This window comes from Carettochelys insculpta, chromosome 11, assembly GCF_033958435.1.
Source record: "Carettochelys insculpta isolate YL-2023 chromosome 11, ASM3395843v1, whole genome shotgun sequence".
Taxonomy (NCBI): Eukaryota; Metazoa; Chordata; order Testudines; family Carettochelyidae; genus Carettochelys; species Carettochelys insculpta.
Genome location: NC_134147.1, coordinates 22195895 through 22217361, shown reverse-complemented (window position 1 = coordinate 22217361; position 21467 = coordinate 22195895). Strand labels below are relative to the sequence as shown.

The following is a 21467-nucleotide window of genomic DNA, read 5'->3' as shown; positions in this document are numbered from 1 at the left end:
AAGTACAGCTCTAACTTGAGCTTTTAATCAGCTTGGAATTGGGCCTGAGATATTAGAGTTTTTAGGATGAAATTTAGTCATTCATTGTTCTTCCAAAGAAGTGGCTCAGTTGTCAACTTGTCCCTGACCCTTTATGCCCACTTCATTAGATGGAGTGCTTCAAGTGCCATTATTTATTTTGCCTTTCAAACCACAAAGGCCATACAATGATTGTATCAATTGGGGTGAAGAGTTCCTCTATGAAACAGCAGGGGCAATTATTATTATTATTACCCATATTTAGAAGATGACGGTGCTGTGTGCCTCTGCGTGCATATTATCTGGTTTAGATTATGATACTTTTTCTCATATTTTTAGCATAAAGAGAGTAAATACACCAAGAACTCTATTAGTACAATAATTTTAAAGGACAGAGATAGAGAAGATATTACTACTTCTTATCAACACTCTGCTCCTCCAGCCTCCAACGTCTTTGAGACTGCCTCCTGAAGAAGGCAGGGTGCCTACTCTGAACCCTTTATTTAAGAATTATGGGTACAAAACTTGACTGGATAGTCTGTGTGCAATTAGAGTAGTTATGCAGTCATATCTTACAAGATGTTTTTGCACATATAGGCTGTGTCTACACGTGCCCCAAACTTCGAAATGGCCATGCAAATGGCCATTTCGAAGTTTACTAATGAAGCGCTGAAATGCATATTCAGCGCTTCATTAGCATGCGGGCGGCAGCGGCGCTTCGAAATTGACGAGCCTTGCCGCTGCGCGGCGCGTCCAGACGGGGCTCCTTTTCGAAAGGACGCCACCTTCTTCGAAGTCCCCTTATTCCCATGAGCTCACGGGAATAAGGGGACTTCGAAGTAGGTGGCGTGCTTTCGAAAAGGAGCCCCGTCTGGACGCGCCGCGCGGCGGCAAGGCTCGTCAATTTCGAAGCGCCGCTGCCGCCCGCATGCTAATGAAGCGCTGAATATGCATTTCAGCGCTTCATTAGTAAACTTCGAAATGGCCATTTGCACGGCCATTTCGAAGTTTGGGGCACGTGTAGACGTAGCCATAGAGAAAACTTATGTGTTAGGGGTCTCTGTCCGGCAAGCTGGGAGGAAAGACCCATTGCTTTTAAGGGCTCCCTTACAGTAGTTGGGTAGAAGGGAAAGATTACGGAAATGGACAGGATTGGTTGGAAGCAGCTGGGGCCAAGTCAGGACAAGGTCATTGCCCTGCTCTGCTCTTCTTGCTGATCAAAAGAGTGTTGGGGTGTGATAATACCCTTGTAGCCCCAGAAAGGCCCTCTTTACCATCTTTGTGTTGGCAGCACCCATCCATGAAATCTGTGAGCTGGGAAGGAATTTTTCCCTCATCACCAGATGGGCGGGTGGAGGCAAAGTGTATTGTTTTCTTTCTTTTGCCTTTCCTACTGCTGGTGGGTGGGCCAGTGTGGTGTAGTAGTGGCTGGGGGGAGGGGAAGTTAAGTTGCAACATTAAAGCCTAATTTGTAAAACAGTCAGGCTACCTCTGCACTAGAGTTTTGTTGAGAAGAATTGCAGAGCATCCACATTAAAAATGCATTCTGTCAACAATGAATTGACAGAACACGGCACTTCTGTCGGCAGTGTTCTGCCTTTCCACCTGTCAACAGGAAGACAGTGTGGGTGCTCGGGGGGGTGGGGGGGGCTTCTGTCAACACACAGGGCTTCTGGGACACCAGGAAGCCCTGTCTGCTATGCTTCTGGTTGGCTGTTCTGTTGAGAGAGCATCCAGGTAGCGTGGCCGCTCTCTGTCAACAGAGCAGATGAACAGAGTGATTTGCTTTCATGTGTGGCTGCAAACTGCGACAGAAATTTTGTTGGAGGATATCTTCCAACAGTAACTCCTGTCAACAGATCACTGTAGCGTAGATGTAGCCTTATTTGTATAAATGGACTGGAAAAGGATTTCAGGGAAAGTATCCCTTTAAAGGAGTTGAGCAAGGGGATTTCAGGCTCCTACCCCTGGCACAGCAGAGAGCTGATTCTCCTCCTTTTTGCACTCTATAATTTGGTTTTGGGCACTCCCATTTTTTAAATGAAAACGATTTGGCCTCATGGAGCTACATCCCTTGTCTCCTCTCTTTCTTGCAGCATGGACAAACAAACACGTAAGTACCACACAAATTTCAGTTTGTAGTCAAGAATGAGGCAACTTGTGCAAACTACACTTTCATCGAAATGCACAGAGAATCCACATATATAGGATGTTTGATATGTCTTCATAATTTTGATTAATAAAGTCCACAGAAAAATATTTATTTCCAAGTAGTATATCAGACCAAGCCAAAATCAAAGATGGATGGTAAAATAAACCATCATGGGCAGATATGCAGTACATGATGAGGCAGGCCCTCTTTGTTTGTTTATGGTTTCATTCCCCTATAACCTGTTCCAGGTTAGTTGATACAAGCGATTCTCAAAGAATGGCCTGCAGACCACTGCTGTTTTGCAGAGCACACATGGGTGGGTGATATTACTTACCAGGTGTAGCCCCTCATTTGAGACACTGTTCAAATGTCTAGAGGCTGTTCTAATTGGAATTAAAAACAAGAAAATAGACAAACAAACCAAAACCAAACAAATCCTGGAAAGCCACTTCACCACACATTTTCCCTCTGTTTCATGGCTTCTTCTGGTGTAAATCAATGTAATTAAACTTGGGTATGATACCAAAACTGTAGAGGTTGTTACCACCTTGGAAAACATAACACAATTGCATGGTGAGCTGGAGATATTAGGATTTTCTTTTGCTAGTTATACTGCTAAAAAGACTATGGTATTCCTTGCGCAAACATACACAGATAGCTGCCCTAGTGGTGATTACCAGCAATAGTGAGCCAAATTCCACCTACAGTGCTTGCTACCCTACTAAGTTGGATTGTGTCATGGAAGACAGACTTTGACTAAAATCGTTGCCTTTCAGGCACACGTGCTGGCCCCACTGTTATTCAAACTCTTTTTCACGTGCGTCCTCAGCCACGCAGTTAGGGACCTGGATCCTGGAGTCTACATAAAATACAGACTTGATGGGTCACTTTTCGACCTTCGTCATCTGAATGCTAAAACCAAGACGCTTGAGAGGCTCATCCTTGAAGCCCTTTTTGCTGATGACTCTGCACTTATGGCACACAAGGAATCTGATCTCCAGCTCATTTTCAACAAGTTTGCTGATGCCACTCACCTCTTTGGTTTGACCAGCAGCCTGGGAAAGACCCAGGTGCTGTTTCAACCTGCTCCAGGATCTGCTGCTCTCCTCGCTTCAATCTTTATTGAAGGAACAGAGTTAAAAACAGGAGAGGAGTTCAAGTACCTTGGCAGTGTGATAGCCAGCGATGGCTCCCTTGACAAAGAAATCAATGCCAGAATCTGCCAGGCCAGCCAGACACTAGGACATCTGAGAGCGTGAGTGTTGAATCAGCACAATATCCAACAGTCCTCTAAACTGAAAGTGTACAAGGCTGTAGTCTTGACCAGTCTCCTGTATGGCTGTGAAACCTGGACCTTGCACAGAAAACATGTAAAACTGCTGGAGTGCTTCAATACACGCAGCCTGAGGTCAATACTGCACATTCGATGACAGGACAGAGTTACGAACCTGGAAGTTCTGGACAGAGCAGGAACCAAGAGCATCGAAGCCATGATTCTGAAAGCCCAGCTTTGCTGGACAGGGCACATCATATGAATGGAGGAGTCGAGAATCCCTAAGCAACTCCTCTACGGTGAACTTTCCCAGGGCAAAAGGAATCAAGGTAGGCCTCGCAAGAGATATAAAGACTGTGTGAAGGCCAACATTGCTCATGCTGGTTTAAAACCAGATCAGCTAGAGCAGCATGCAAAAGACCGAACAGGCTGGCGTGCTCTCTCTCGTACGACACGCGTATGACAACTTTGAAGAGCAGTGACACATACACCTCATTGATGCTCGTGAGAGGAGGAAAGCAATAGCAGCAGCTGCACCAACAGAGCCAGGACATTTCCCTTGCCCCCACTGTGAACATCCATGCCGTTTGAAGCTTGGACTCCTCAGCCACATGTGAGTCCACAACCGATGAGCCTGTGGAAGCTCAAGACGTCATTGTCGGACACGACGGACTACCTACTACATTGAGTAAAGCAGAGAGGATTAGGACCTTGATGGGAACTCTCAGGAGGCACTGTGCCAGTCCCTCCTGGAAGTTCAAGGAATGCCAAGAGACTATTCCCCACACCTGGGGTCAGCTCAAGCTCTCATTTAAGTCAGTGTAATGATCAGTATTGACTTTAGTGGAAATTCAGTGATGTCCTTTAATTTGCAGCACAGGGATTGCCATAAAGAACAGTCCCTGTGCAGGTGTGCAACAGAACCAAAGAAGCCCTTTGCTTCCTCTCTCCCTTTTGCACCCATGCAGAGGCCAGGCACAATCTCCCACGTTGAGTTCTTGTCATGTATTTCCTAAAAATGCATGAGATGATCAACATACCTCCTGTTAGTACCTGTACATGTAAAGTAACCAGATTTCTAAAATGAAGCATTACACTAAATGAACAATATGATAGAACTGTAGGAAAGCTGTTATCAAAACAAGAAAATAATGCAAAGGCTTTGACACTCGGCTCCATCGCTACTTTAGTGAGTAACATTATCCCTCAGAGTTACTTCAGTGACTGAAGTTGTGCTTCATTTGTACCAGGACCGAGCCCCGGCACTACTAGGCATGGCAGTTCACAACCTGGCATCTCTGGTATTGCCACATCAGTTATGAAAGTAGCAACCTGCTTCGCCTCCGACATCTCTTTCTCTACAAATTAAGAACTGGTCTGGTGGTAGTATTATTCACATAGGCTGTGTCTACACTTGCATTCCTCTTTTGAAAAGGCATGCAAATGAGGGAAATCGAAAATGCAAATGAGTTGCAGATTTACACATCTGACATCTCATTTGCATATTCTTACTTCAAAATAGCTTCTTTTGAAAGAAGAAAACCAGTGTAGACACTGCTCTTTCGAAAGTAAACCCCATCTTCGAAAGAATCCTTCCCATAAAAAAAGGAAGATACAAGTTCACACATACACTTTCCACATACAGAAAACACTGAAAACTAGTGCTAGGTTGAACTACTAATCAGCACTTCATTCTCAAGAAAACAATATATGCATCACACTAAAATATTCCCTGGTGGAAACTGTGATACCAGCTGTTTCTCAGGACAGTGTACGAAGATTCAACATTGAAATAAAAAGTTAGCACATTTATTAAATCTGTTTAAATTACATGGACAGGATATCAGAAAGTCCTGATCCAATATTAACTGGGCAGAGTGTAACAACTGGGGCCTAAAAAGCACAGCCTTTTATTTCAAAGCCCAGTTCACTAATCTAGAAAGCATTTTCCTGGGGCATAAGTTTCCAGACTACGATCTGTGGACCAGTAGTCCATAGGCCAATTGCTGGTGGTTTGTGGAGAGCTGATTGAGGTGTCTCTCCTTGTTTTTGTTCATTAAAATGCTTTAAAAGAGAGCCCAAAGTACTTTACAAATATTTCTTTCCCACATAAACAATTGCCAAAGTGAAGTTATATCATCCTATACAGGAGAGGAGATGCTCCATGTGATTATCAGTCAGAAAAGAAGTAAACAATAAGTCATGAGAGAAAAGGTTATTTTTTAAGATAATCTGCCCATTAAGAGATGGTGCATACTATGAAAATATTTCAGGGTTACTGCCCTCAGACATTATGGTAACACTGGCAAAACACCTAGTAGCTTAGAAAAGGTGGAATGCATAAGGGAAGGAAAATGACCACTCAAAAGTGATGCTTCATTTTAACTGATGTGATATTATCAGCTTTGTCTCATATTTCTTCAAGGAATCTATTAAACTTAAGCAGGTTTGCTGTAACTGCTTGCAATTGTTTTAGTAGCACACAAAGGAAGACATTTTGCACTTACCTTGTTATGGCTGGAAACCTACTTCTTATTTTTTGATGAACGAAGAACCCACACTGTCAGTTACAGAAAATCCTTGAGGTATTACTCAATCATGAAAAGTCATCTCCCTGTTATTTCAAATAAGCTTACAAAATGGTTAGTTAAAACATAAAAACAAAATCACCTGCAGAGCAACTGTGGTGTTCTTCGCAGGATATTTCCCCACCAGTCCTTGTTCTTTGCGTTTCTTGAATTTCCTAAAGTAGTCCTGTATCAGGAAGGTGGCATAGAACTTCCCCACGGTTACCTCATCATCTAAATGAACAGACCAGACACATCTCTCCCATGTCAGCACATTTTCACCAATAGCCTATATACTCACATCTGATTCAGGAAAATAAATGTGATGGGTACAATAGGCACTAAGCTTTCACTTTGTAATGACATAGTTTATACCTAGCATAAAACAATATTTTAACAGACATTCTAGCTCAATATTAGAATTAAGTGAAGGAGACCTTAATGTAGAAGAAAATAGAATATTTTACTAAGCTCTAAACAGGTGACTTTTTAATAAATCATACACAGGTTAGTATCTGCACAGAGCACAGAATTACTGGCTTGCGTTACTTTGAACAAATTTATTAAAATCAGACCAACTGAAACTGAATACGCTCAGAAGAGTGACTCTACAAAAAGGTGATTTATTGGTTTTAATTTATGCTTAAGCAGTTACTTTTCCTACCAAGCCAAATTTGTCCAGTTATCACATAAAAATAAAATTTTTCAAACTGCAGCATCAAAGAGGCTTATGATCAATTTATCTATCTGTGTTGGTTCCTGCACTTTTGCTCCATTACCATATTGTTCGAGCACCTTCCAGGCTAGGTTGTATGTGCTTATTATGTTACTGACAGCCAGCAACAAAAATATGAAATTAAAATGTTAAGAGCTAATTCCACATCCCTCATAAAGTCAATATTAATTAATTAATTAGTCTTGTTGAAGTAAGAATTTGCTCCTTGACTAGCAACTAACAATAGCAGTGTGTATGAAATGGAACATAACGTTCCCCATAGCAGTAGGTTGACTCTTAATGCCAATAAAGTAAAAGTAAGTTTTTCCAGTTAATTGTCCAGCTATAATTCTAAGTAAAAATGAGTAATTTTTACAGAGTCACTTTTGTGAACCATACCACATTTTTTGAAAGCCCAATCTCCAAATACATGTGCCTTAAGAAGATAGCCAAATCCCACATTCAAGTTCTCAACTCATCACTTAACAATACTACAAGCCCACTTTATGATATTAAAGAAGAGCAGGTTGAGCACCCAAATATGGACTTCTGATGTTCTAATAAGGCACGCATATTAGTAATGTAGTACTATCTTATTACTTAAAAAATACAGTTTTTGGTATTCTTTAATTTCCTAGACTTATGTGAAGTTTGTTGCCTTTGTTACCTTCTCCCTTGATATTTTTAGCACACTGATAAAGCTATTTGAAAAATGGCTGCTAATTAACACAATATTATGGAAGAAGGGGAACGGATGTGTTTTAGAATACTGGTGATAAAGCCTACTCTACTGTTAGTAGGCCAAATCTAGATGTGTGCTGAGTATCTGCAACTTCTCTTGACCAAATTGTGAAAGTCAAGTACTTAATATTTCTCAGGACCTGGGTTAATAGGCTCACCTGTGACTTCTATTGGCTGAATTTGGAAAGACTGTGTGAATGCTAAATGACAAGATACATTGTAACATACTTTTAGTGGAAAACATTGTGAGTGCCATATTACACACATTTCCAATGCTCTCCTTGTCTTTTTTCTCCCTCCCCTTATCAGGTCATACAGTATCACTCTAAATACAGCAGTCTCACTTTGACTTTGCACTACAAGAAAGCCAATACCTTACCTTCTAAGATTTAAAGTGTAATTAATATACTTCTTTTAATAATGTTACTGTAAGTGAGCAGACTATTTCATTTTGATGGTCTGTTTCTCTAGTTTCAGTAACTATGGGGTGTTATTAGAAAAGCAGTATAAAATGAAACCTATCCACTGTTCAAAATATACTCCTTTCAGAATAATAAATATCAGTGAAAGTATAGTCTGATGTGGGCCAAATTCACCCCAGACATAACATTACTGAGTTCAATGGAAATGCAATAAAGACATATCTGGATCAGCTCTTTATTTAATGTGCCTTCAAGCGTATCAAAGGACAGTAAGGGGGGAAACAAAACTCTATTGCTAATTGGTTTAAAGTGGCTTGGTTGGGAGCCCAGTCTGTTCCAGGAACTGTCTTATATAGCATCCTGGAGCCTGCTCTTGCCAAGTGCTGATGTTTCCTTAAAGACACTGAGCCTTCCAAACTCTCACTGGTTACTGGGGGGATGGAGGGGGCTCAGCACCTCACACGAAGAGCTCATCACTGCACAGGATGAGGCCCTACGGCAGAATATTTTTTCCTTGATGCTCTGAAATTAGTTACCTAATCTCTTTTGTGAGCAGTTCCTTGGTTGCACCTGTAATCTCTCTTGGCAGCTGTTCAGATGACTCATTATTCTGTTTTGAATGTTAGGAAGATTTCCCTGGAAGGCATCTAATTTCAACCCTTCTTCTGTAGTTTAATTATGTCTTTGTCTGACTCACACAGAAGTCTTTCCCCATCCTTAATATTATTTCCTCTCCAGTGTTTGAAGAGAGCTATTAAGGAAATAATCTATGAAACGGTTTGTGAAAAGAACAAATGAGTAGAAATGAGAGACATTATGTCACAAACACAGTGGGCCACACTGACAGCATGCCTCAGGCTAGTCCACAGTACTGCACAGCCACTTTTGCACTGCAGCTGACTGTGCCCACAAGTACGGCCATGCATCCACTCTTCATGTGCAAATTAGACTGAGTTCCCAGATGCCTAGAATGTAAATCTCAGGCCGCGGGTGCATACATGCTTTTGCAGGCACCATCAGTTTTATGTGGACATGGGGGCACACGATGTTTGAGACTAGGCCAAAGGAAGTCATTTTTGACTTTCTTTCTGAGTAACACACATGGGCTGCATCTACACGTGCACGCTACTTCGAAGTAGCGGCGCCAACTTCGAAATAGCGCCCGTCACGGCTACACGTGTTGGGCGCTATTTCGAAGTTGAAATCGACGTTAGGTGGCGAGACGTCGAAGTCGCTAACCCCATGAGGGGATGGGAATAGCGCCCTACTTCGAAGTTGAACGTCGAAGTAGGGCACGTGTAGCCGATCCGCGTCCCGCAACATCGAAATAGCGGGGTCTGTCACGGCAGCCATCAGCTGAGGGGTTGAGAGACGCTCTCTCTCCAGCCCCTGCGGGGCTCTACGGTCACCGTGTGCAGCAGCCCTTAGCCCAGGGCTTCTGCCTGCTGCTGCGGCAGCTGGGGATCCATGCTGCATGCACAGGGTCTGCAACCAGTTGTCGGCTCTGTGGATCTTGTGTTGTTTAGTGCAACTGTGTCTCGGAGGGGCCCTTTAAGGGAGCGGCTTGCTGTTGATTCCGCCCTGTGACCCTGTCTGCAGCTGTTCCTGGCACCCTTATTTTGATGTATGCTACTTTGGTGTGTAGATGTTCCCTCGCAGTGCCTATTTCGATGTGGTGCTGCCCAACATCGAAGTTGAACGTCGACGTTGCCAGCCCTGGAGGACGTGTAGATGTTATTCATCGAAATAGCTTATTTCGATGTCACTACATCAAAATAAGCTATTTCGATGTAGCGTGCACGTGTAGACGTAGCCATGGTTAGAGAAGCAGGGAAGCAGCTAAGTAGAAGTGACCACACTATAGATAGATCTTTAGTTACAGCAAAGAGAACAAAAGAAATTATTTATGTGAAACACATTTTTAAAGGATGCAGAAAGTGTCAGATGAAATTGAATGGGCTTTGTGTCAAAGGATGGGGGAATTTAGAGGAAAATTCCTTTTCCAAAATAGCAATGGACTTTAGCAGGTCTTGGGTATATCTTCTGCCCTACATTAATTTCCAGCTAAACCCAGCATGCATCTAATATTTTGTCTTTTGTAAGAGACTTCCTTGGCCTGCGATCGGATGTTAATCTTTAATGATTTAATGAAATATAATTTGTCCTAGTAATTAGTTATTTTTTTACATTGTGTCTACTTTGCTCAAAAGAGAGTGCAATTTGGTTTCTTTCCATTCTGTCAGTCAGAGAACTGACTGATTCTGATACAGATCTGGAGGCATGGTGCATGTTTAAGTGTATGAAAAGATCTGGCCTTCAACAATACAACAACAAACAGCACTGGGGGAAAAATCATGGACTGGCCAATTTATATGCCCTAGATGTAACAAATGTTGATATATAGAAACAAAATATTTTGCTCGTATCTGATTAAAGAATTATTCACATTGGCTATGTCTGCACTACCTCTCCCTTTCGGAAGGGGTATTTAAATGACACAGATTGGAACTGGTTAATGAGGTGCTGATATGAATATTCATCTCCTCGTTAGCATAATGGTAGCCAGTCGCACTTCGAAAGTGCTGCTTTTGAAACAGAAACTGGACCTGTAGATGTGGGCACTTTGAAATAAACCTCAGACTTCAAAATTCCTTTATTGAATTAATTGGGAATAAAGGAATTTCAAAATCTGAGGTTTATTTCAAAGTGCCCATGTCTACAGGGCCAGTTTCTGTTTTGAAAGCAACACTTTCGAAGAGCGACTGGCTGCCATTATGCTAATGAGGAGATGAACATTCATATCAGCACCTCATTCATCAGTTCCAATCTGTGTCATTTAAATACCCCTTCCGAAAGGGAGGGGTAGTGTACTCATGTCCAAAGAGATTGTTACTTATATATCAGCTTTTATATTGCCATCTCCTATTTTTCTATTGAATACTCAGATGAAATAAGAACTACTTTATGTTTTATACTAACTACTTTAAATTCACAGCAGATAAGATCATAAAACAGTTATATTTCTGTTTGCTCATCAATTTCTGTTTTTCACTTATTCATGTAAATTATAGTGACTAGACTTGGCAAAGAAACAAAACAGGACTGAAAGAGAAATATTTGATCCTGTCAAGTAACAGGAAAAAGGACTCAATCATATGCTGTGATATTTGTACTATGCTGTTGTAAACCCTTGAAGACGGCCTGTTTTCTATAGTTTTAATAATGGTCCATATTTTCAACATTCTATCCTAGCTACACTGGAGAATGACATATTCAAAGTAAGAGTTATGGTACTAGCAATGGATCTTAGTATGACTGAAATTTAATATACAGTTTGTAATCAGAAATGAAATGAAACCAAAGTTTAAACAGTGAACTAAAGTGCAACTATATAAGATTAATTCTAAGAATATAATCTTTCGGTGTCTCTGAGATTAATTTATGCAGGCACAGCTAGCTATTCGGGAGCATGCATCCATATTTCAATAAAAAATGTAGGGGAATAGAGAGGCAAGAGGCAACACTAATTCCATGCCACCACCCTAAAACAGAATTGCTTCAGAATATTCTGAAAGACTGATAGTTGAAAGGAATAGAGGCTGCAGAAAAAGCTCAAGCACATAGTTACAACAATAACAAAGCAATTCATATATGCCATGCAAGCACTCAGGTGTAAGGCTAAAAAGAAGAGAGTAGAACACAGACAAAAAGGTTATTTTAAATGTGCAGTATCAGTTCCCCTTCTGGAAGTCCAATTGTCTACATTTTTTGTCATCATCCTCACTTTTAGCTGGCAGCCACCACACCACTAGCAAGTGGCTCCCTCCAGTGCCAAACCTATTGCTGCTTGTCGAGTCATGCTGAAGAGTGGTGCAGCCAGCATGCTCTCTCTTTCCTAGAGACTGTGAATGTCACCTTCAGAGGGAGATCAGCCTCCACCACTCTCGGGTGTAGGATCTTGAGTCTGCTTCCAAACCTGAGTCTGATCAGTCTTGAAAGTACAGTAAGCTACAAAACATACCAGATGATTACAACAGATTTGTATCTTGGACATCTGGCTGTATTACTGATATGGATGATACTGTGCAACAGATCCTGCACCTTTAAAACTTGAAAAAGCAAGTCAAAAACAGTCACCTAATCCTACAGTTTATTACTATGCACATATATATTGAAAAAAGCTAAATATATATATTTAGATATATATATTTATATGTCAAATATTGTGTTATATATTTATAAGTCATTTTATAGTACATAATGAGTAACATACATGCCTCATAGTTCTTGCCAACATACTGAAATCAGTGGAATTTAAAAATCTATTTACTTTGGCCCATATTCCAATCTCAGTTATACTAATACAAATCAGGACCAACTCCATTGTCTGCGGACAGTGAAGCTGTTCTGAATTTAAACAAGTAACAGAGTGAAGATTTGAGCCTTTTGGCTTTATAAATTTAGCAAAACATTATTTTTTAAAACAGGAAATACAAATATTTTAGTTTTCTGTCAGAAATATTCAAAATCTAAAAGTATATAAGCAGAAAAATAATGGTAAGCTTAATTAGTACATAATACGTGTTCTTTTATCTTGCTTAACATACTGACATTAAGTTTATAGCTAATAAAGATACTTTTGCAAGAAAGACCATTAACATAAAATATCTCTTTTGTTTCCTTTCAGTTGTATTTACCAGCCCTGTTATTATATGATTTAACATAACAAAATATAATATTCTATATATTTATTTTGGCATACAGTTTACTGTTGGCTAATGAGGTTACAGTTCTAATTTTGCCTTGAACTATTTCTATTTTGGTTCCTCTCAATTTATGAAGTCTAAAATGTACCAAACATTTATCTCACTAACCACCAGCTGGGGGGACAACTTGATCAAGGAGCTTCATGCTGGTTTTCTTCCAGATTTTCTTTATAACCGCTCTAAGTTCTTCATTTGCCTGTTCTAGGTTACCTGTAGAGAGACAGACATGATAATTATGTTACGCATAATTTAGAAAACAATTACATTTCAGTTGTGCTGCTATTAATGATTCTTTAGTCCTTACATTGAATTGTTTAGTTTAAAGAAAAAAGATAAAATGGCTCAGAGTGCAAAATACCCTGAGAAGCAGGAGAAATTAGGGAAATTGACGTATTCATTTAGCTTTATGCAAAGTCTTTCCAAAATAGACAATGAAAGGGATCTTCTCTTGTTTAGAGTACATGCTGCAGCCAAAAGCATAGACTAGCTTGGGTAGTAGGAAAATAGCACCCTTTGTTACGTGAATGGAAAAAAATGACAAAAGGTTGTTTATTAGCACATGCCAGTGGACTCCTCTATTACTACACCAGTCCAGGGGAAGCAGACAAAGAGGAGAGGTGCAGTGTGTGAAGCAGGTCCTGGCTCTATCCTGCTTCCACTGCAAAGTTGCCCCAGGCTGTCGGTGAAGCAGTGGGTGGCTCTTTGAAAGCCACTGTCTTTCATTCTCCCTGCTCTTCTGCTGAGCCCTGAATCCATTTGATCATGGGAACAGCTTCTGGGTTCAGGCTTCAAGCTCAGGCAGCAACCTGCTGAGGCAAGATTCCCTTCTCCTGCAGCACTGAGCTCAGGCATGAGAGTGTACACTGGTTTGCCACACAATGCTACAAAGAGAGGGGTAGTCTGAGCAGCTTGTTATGGGCAATGGAATATGAAGATTTCTGGCGAATGGAGGAGCAATAAGTAATGAAATACCCACAAAATAAAAAATTGGAAAGAAAAAGGAGACAGGGACAGTAAATGACAGAAATGCGTGATGGTTTCAGAGTACAGTTATCTCATTTCTTTTACTGAAACTGTAATGCCTTTTTTAATGCACAGTGATAAGTCTGTTAAATGCACGCATATTCAGCCTCTTGTTATATATCCCTCTCCATATCTCACAAATATAAATCTCTAACAATTTCCACGGTTTCCCTGTGCCTCTACATCAGCCTTCTCATCCAATTTCTAACCTGCAGAATAAGAAAAGAACAGTCCAGCCATTTGGGAATACAGACTGAACCTCTCTATTCTGGCACTCTCTTGTCCAGCAACATCTATAGACCAGCATGGTTTTGGTTAGCCAGACGACCACTTATCACAGGTATGGCCAAGTTTCTCAGTATTCTGTCTTGTTATTTAGCTCTAATTTACCCCTAAATATCTTCGAAGAGCCCAATAAGCAGTGGAACTGTTGGTAGTGCTGCTAGACAATATTGACCTCCTGTGTTCCAGCAAGTTCTCTCATTCAGCATCCGTCAGGCCCTGAAGGTGCTGGACTAGAAAGGTTCAACCTGTATAAACCCCAATCCAAAACAAGTATCAGGCTTGCTTGAGTCCAGCAAGAGGGAATTATGCAAAATATCACTTCTCCTGTACTTTCCCTCACTACATATTTTGACACACACAGTATCGGTTTCACATACATTTTCTTACCTTCTGTTTTGATCTTCAGTGCAGTTCTAACCAATGCAAATAATGTGGCATTGAACATGACTGTTCCATCACTATTCAGAGGCATGTTCATGGCTACTAACCTCTGTACATGGAAAAAAAGAAAACAAATGCATCTTTTAAAAAATCAAGTAGTGAGAGACTACATTTTGGCAACAGTGTTTCATTATGTTAATTTATCTAAGAAGCTGAAATGTATTAAAAGAATAAAACCTTAAGAAGGTATGTAGGAAAAAAATTATATCCTTTAGCTGATAAACAGCTGAAAGCACTACGGGAGAACATTTTTGCCTGACACTAGAAATGATCCATGGCATTCCAGAAATGCTGCTCAGTTGAATACAATTTATAGGTGATATTAACACAGATTGTTTCAGAAGAATGGAAAACATTCAGTGGTCTTCATATTTTATTTAATAAATTTCTTTACAGACATGAGGCCAGATCCTTGACAAAGGTTGAACTGCATCCATCAAAAAGGCTGGACAGCGTGATGCAAATGTATTTTTAAGCATGCAGAAGTGTATGTTCCTGATCCTGCTGCAGCACCAGAACCCAATAATGAGTTACAGGAGTCTGAGGTCTCCTCTAGCTTATGCCAGCTTGTAACAGACCTCAGAAGACCAATAAATGATGCTGGGGATCAGACTAGCACAGGGGAGTCCTGTTTTCACAGACTTCCATCTGGATAAGATTCCTGGTCCCTGCTAGGATGCAATGGAATGGAGGATTGTGACGTGGTGTAAGAGCCCCTGTGCTGGCTCTTTGCCACCAGAGATCTGCTGCATTGAGGTGATCTTCTTAGGAGCAGATTTGACAATTTTAGGAACAGCTTGTGCAAGTAGAGCGGCACAAAACAGCTGCACTGCATGAGAGAATCTGGCTCACTATTTTCAGCAATTAGCTTTTTTCAGCTCTTTGTATTCTTGCACATGCTCACCTTAACAGTCGCATCAAAACTGACTTGCAAAAGCCATTACGTTTTCCAAGAGCACTTTACACAGTATCACACATCTCACACTCATTTAATTAAGTCAGACTAATTGAAAAATCTGTGATAACTTCATTGAATCAGGCTGGAAGGGAATGCCTGATTCAGCTAGCATATAAGACTTGAATTGTTATCTACTCTATCACCATCAGCATTTTAAGCAGCAGTCTCTGTACCACAGTAGTGCTTCAGGGGCAACTCAAGACAAAGTTACACAATTTGATCTATCAGAGTTGTTTCCTGTTCTTGCATGAGGCCATGTCTACTCCATGAGCTAGGGCTGTGACTTCCCTGCTTGCACACACATATTCACACTAGCTCTGCTCAAACTAGCCTGATACAAACAGCAGTGTAGACACTGTGGCATGAGTGGTGGCAGCAGAGGCACTGCTTAACAATGCTATGTACAAGCCCATTGATTTCAGGCCCCTGTGCAGAACTCCAACCCTTAATTAACAAATGAAGGGATGGAGTGCTTTCTCCTACAGCCTCAAAGTGGAATTCTGCTTTGTAAAATAATAGCTACAGAACGTAAAATTAAAACAGAAGGATGTTTTTATCATAATTAGATTTTGGGCATCTTCAGAAAAACTGCAGGGGTTTTGTAGATCTGACCTCTCTCTTCCAAATGCAGGTAGCAAAAAGAGGCATCATAGGGAAGATGAGCTTACGTCACACACATGCAAGGACACCTGCAATCACTAATATAAAAAAGTAACTATTGAATAAAAACTGCCTTGCCCTCTATTTCTGTTTCTCCATAGCAAAACCCAAGATGCACTCCCAAATATAAGAGCTGCTATGGTGTCTTGCAGGTATATAGTTCAGTAACACAAATGCTGTATGACTGAATATTTATTGAAAAAAATATACTGGCTTTTATTTCTGTGGTAAAATTGTGTTTTGTGCCAATTTCCTGGAAATACGAATAATTATGATGATAAAAATATAAAAAATGTTACATTAATACAGACATTTCTATAATCCTAAAGTTCTTTAGGTTTGTGGAACGACGCTGAACTCAATTAACTGAAATAGCTGATTTGAATCAGAAGAATAAACCCAGTATAAAACTGGAGTAATTTGGCGATGGTGCAGAGCTTATCAGAAGGATCATTTCCCTACCCGTAAAACTGCACAGGATTATTATGGTAATGCACACTGATCGTTCTGTAAAACAATGAAACAATGGAGAACAACAACAAGAAGAACAAATTTTAAGACCCACCTTGCATGCCACTCGATGTGGGCATAATTTGCCAAAACCAAGTGGAGGCTGAATGCGTCGCAGCAATGTAACTACATCAAGATGCTTTATTCTTCCCCTACAACAAATACATACTACTTGTCACATTTATATGAGCCTCTGAAGAAAGTATGTAAAACTATTTTTTATCCATTAGTGATATCTTGGCAGAGAAATGATCTAACTTACTTTGCTTCAGGATCATATTCTGACCATATTCTCTTGAATTCATCCAAATGATGTGGACCCAGAATAGACCAGTCACGTGTCAAATAATCAAAGTTGTCCATGATGACAGCCACAAATAGATTGATAATCTAAAAGGCAGTTCAACACTTACATTGCCTTCATTTTGCTGACATATGCATTTATATAAAAGAATAACTTGACATTTTCAGCAGTTAGGCTCAAATCAGTTAAGCAGCATTAGTGAATACCAGATTTGATAAATATTCAACTTTTCCAATTATTACTTATTATTTGTACTAATGTAATGAATGCAGTTTTGTCCTGCTGATATCCGTTCAGAATACTGTTTTGAAGACTATTTTCAAATGATTACTTCCAGTTGCTTTGACCATGTTGCCTCTCCTTTTCAATCCCTTTACTGTCCTTCTCTCTCTTCTCTATCTTATGAAACAAAAGCTATTTGCCTTTACTGTCAAGGCCCTTCATGACCTATTCTTGCCCTACAGAGCTCTTTTCATTTAGTATTGAAAGTCAGCTCCTGTCTCTGACTGGCCCACAATGTCAGCCTCTGTTGCCCAGTTGTTCCAATTTCAAATAAGCATACTTGTTCCTTCTCCCATCCTGTCCCTCATTCCAGGGAGACGCTTCGTATAAATACCCAGAAAGTCATCTCATTGTCCCCCTTTAAAACCCTCCTGCAAAGTCTACTTTGCCATGGGGCTTAATAAAATCCTTGACAATGATTAGCTGAGCTGATTCCATAGGTGATTATAATGACCATACTGTCTCAGATTACATCTAGACTGTGGCTGGGACTCCAGGCCAGGTAGATTGAATTACGCTAGTGTGGCTGTAGCTAGCACACTAAAAATAACTTTATAGATGTTGCAGCTCAGGCTGAAACTTGGGCCATCATTCTTGGAGGCCAGATGGACTTGAGAGGAAGACTTAAATTCAGTGGAACTTCCTGATGGAGTGACTATAGTCAAAGCTCTGTTATCCAGCACTTAATGAGAAAGCTCAATTATCCATCATTTCTGGTAACTCCCAATACATATCTTCAGTCTAGTAACCAGGACTATATGCAGCCCAGCATGTTATATGATGCAAAAGAGGCAGAAGAGAAATAAACAAGCTGAAACGTGGATTTTTCACCAAAGCAATTTTCATGGTGTATCATAGATTCATCAAGGGTCTGAAACGCAGTTTACCTTAGGGCCAGTGCCAGTCCACAAATCCTCCAACTGGGCCAGCAGATGCCCCACTTTGGTAGGACTCTGGGGTGAGTGGGGGTCTCCTGGCATTCTCCCCTCATCCCACCCCATGTCCCCCAGCCCCGCCTGCTGACCTGTATGCGTCCCCTTCAAAGCATCCCCCAGCCTCATCTGCTGCACCCAGGTGATTTAAAATCCACCAGGGACCCCCTGACACCACCACCACCAGCAGCACAGTGGGATTACAGCAGCTTCTGGCTGCTAGTTCTGCACTGCTGCTGCTGGCACATCCCTGTGGTTTGGTGTATGTGTATGAAGAGCTGTCCCATCCAGAGGTGTAAGATATGAAACTATGAATCCATTTCGTGAAACTGACTAGATATCAGTGATGACAATCACCAGCCTCCTGATAATTGGGGCTTTTTATTTCTTCTGGAAAACCTCAGCCACACTCTAGATCTAGGGAACTTCACTACCTGATGCCTCAAGCACCACTACCAACTGTGATCACTCTGGTTTATTAGATTATGCTTGTTTGTTGGTGCATGGTATTAAAAGAGAATCCCAGCCTCCTTTTTCTTCTTTCCATTTTTTTTAAAAGGAGACTTTAAGTTTCATAATTTGTTGAAAAAGCTAAAAAATGTGCCCTGAATTCATCCAAAGACCTCAAACACCAGATGCCAAATAAAAAGATCCTCAAGAATATTTTTATCTGTGATTCCAAGAAGCCATTTCAGTGGGAGGGCAGTGAATGTGGGGAGGCTGATTCATGAGTTTTGAACTCTTGGGGTTGGCAATACAGTAAATGCAAGCTGATCCTGTTTTCCCCTGCCTCCAAGAGTCCAGACAGAGCCCAGGATCCTACAAAAGACCTGAAACTGCATCCTGATCTTGACAACCCCATATCCTCACACTGGAATGTCCTCCCCCGGCTAACATCCACACGCTCTCACTGGAACCTTGCCTACCCTCCCTCACTAGCATCCATCGCATTGCATTGAGATCCCCCACCCCTGCTGAGAGTAACTAAAAGTGATACCCACCAGCCTCCCCTGCTTTGTGCAGAAGAAGCATGTCATCTTGGGCAGCTCCCTGGCCAGTGAGATTCACTTAGTAGGCTTTTCAGACTGAGTGGCACCCTCTGCACCCAGAACTAGGGTGCTGAGGACCTGGGTGCTGCTGGGATTGTGGATCTGCTCAAGCTGCAGATGGCCCAGGGCTTGGAATTTGAGACTCCTGTCCTATGCCTTCTACATCTGCAGTGATATCTGATGATGACCCTGAGGCACTATAAGATCCTGAAGTGCCTTCTGGATCAAAGGAAGATTAAATTATGTTCTCTTTAGTTTTTGTGTTAAATATATTTTTAATAGTCTGGATGCATCCAGGGGCCTCAAACTCCCTGCCTGCAGGCCATCCCTCATAATAATCCAGAACAGGAGTCCCAGCAGGCTGTGGGCAGAGTGGGGAGTGGGAGAGTTGCGTGTTACTATTCCCACAAGTGCTGCAGAAAAGTGGAAAAAGTGCACCCACCCTGTGCACTCCATTTCCCCACAACTCTTGCCACCAGCCACTAGAGCCCAACCACCACTGCCACGCTGTGCTAGGCCAGTGATCCCAGAAGCTGCATCCTTGGGGTATGGGATTCCATGGGTAGGCAAGGGCAGGGCATTGGCAGGAAAGGACAGGGTTTGGGGATTGGTAAACTACAGGCTTTCCCCTTGGCTGGCTAGATTCATGGTCCCAACTGTGCAACTGCTCCAGCCCCAGCTAGCCTGTAGACTGGGAGTTTCAGACCCTTGATGGTACACCATGCACTGTAGTATTATAAGATAATGGACTGTACAGAAGACATTACCTGTATACATCTAAATGCTTCAAGAAAACAATGAGTCTGTACTGCAGCACTATTGGATTGGTGAGTACCTCTATACTACTTTATACATTTGACTGTATTCTTTGAAAATTGGTATTCCATTCTTAAAGTATAACTCTCGATTAATCAGAATACTTGATTAATTGGCAACTCCAATACTCCCAACATGCTTGATCACAGAGCTTTCACTGTATATGCATATAACTGCTGGTAACATTGGGCCTTTAGCTGAAACTAAATGATTTGGATGTCCTCGTGAAACATAAAACCTTAAAAAATATTTTATAAAATGAATTGTGGAGCTGGGTTTTTATTGTTAGTTTGTTATCCAATCAGAATGCTAAAATTCACTTTTACTGGTAAACACAAACTGGACTCACCAAAAATGCACAAAGCATATAAAAACTGATGAAATAAATAATTGCAAAGTTGCTTCCACACGTGAATTCTTCCCCTGGACTATAGTCAGATTCTGGATCACAGCGTTTTCCAGGCAAACAGGCCAGCATGATTTCCTGCCAGGCTTCTCCAGTTGCACACCTTTATTAGGGCATAAACACGACAAGATCAACCAAGAATTACTGTTTTCAAATGAGCTCTCCTTCAGCATTCTTGCATGCCTTAACTCCAGCAGATGGGTGGTAGCATAGTCCGTGTTTATACATGTGTGTACATGTAGCTAGAACCTACAGAATTTATCTGAGAATGGTGCCTATGAGATAGTTTTTCAATATCTAAAAACAACCTTGGTATCTAAGAGTGTTTCTTTACTCAACCTCGGGGTGTGATTTCCACCTTGAGGGCATATTCTTGCAGTAGCTCTCAGTCAGGTAGCAAGCAAAAAACAGAACATAGTGATAACACATTATGATAACACAGAAATATATGTTGCAGGTTAGAAGTTGTGTGTTAAATCCTGAGAAATTATGTTATTGACACTTACAGTTGTCACTTGGCTATTATGTCACCTTGAAAAGTACTGGAATGTTTCACGGTGTCCGTGTATTGGAGCCGGAGAAGACAGAAGAGATTGACTACCACGTAACCACCAATAATGTTGGCAAGTGCATTAACTAATATCAAAGCTGTAGTTTCCTCCATTATCTTCAACACAGGAGGGATGTCACTCTCATTGGTTGGAACTGAAGGAGCTCATGAGCCTGGGTCTGAGTTTTATAATATTTTCTTACTTTTGAGGCTAATCGTTGCTGCCATTACAAATAATTACAATAACTGTAGCAACAGCAGCGACCAGAGCCGTGGGCCATTTAAATCACTACCGAAGCACTAGGTGGTGCACTAAGTGACTCTGAAGAGCTAGCTGAGGGGTACTAGCCCCCAGGTCCCACCCCTTCTGCCCAATGCCCCGCCTCTTCTTGGAGCCCAGAGCTGGCCCTGACCCACTTTACCTAGGGCCTGGCAAAGTCTTTTTGCTTCCCTGTAATCTGATAATTAGATTAATTTTACACTACCTTACTTTCTTTTTTGTTTGTATATATTGTTATGCTTTTATTTAGTTATTTAGTTTAGTAAATGAAATATTGTATACAAATTTGGAAGTCTGTGTTTGGATGTTCCTCCCCA

General features: G+C 41.1%; 1 protein-coding gene across 1 annotated transcript in view; it reads right to left on the bottom strand.

Moving 5' to 3' along the window:
- Nucleotides 1-21467, bottom strand: part of CACNA1D (calcium voltage-gated channel subunit alpha1 D) — a 354295-nt gene that overhangs the window by 35110 nt on the left and 297718 nt on the right. Inside the window, exons 35-40 of the mRNA XM_075006076.1 lie at nucleotides 20264-20423; nucleotides 16794-16921; nucleotides 16587-16683; nucleotides 14350-14452; nucleotides 12763-12864; nucleotides 6114-6244 (exon numbers count right to left, since the gene is read on the bottom strand). Of these exons, the coding sequence (XP_074862177.1) occupies nucleotides 6114-6244; nucleotides 12763-12864; nucleotides 14350-14452; nucleotides 16587-16683; nucleotides 16794-16921; nucleotides 20264-20423 (721 nt within the window). The remainder of the gene's footprint in view (nucleotides 1-6113; nucleotides 6245-12762; nucleotides 12865-14349; nucleotides 14453-16586; nucleotides 16684-16793; nucleotides 16922-20263; nucleotides 20424-21467) is intronic.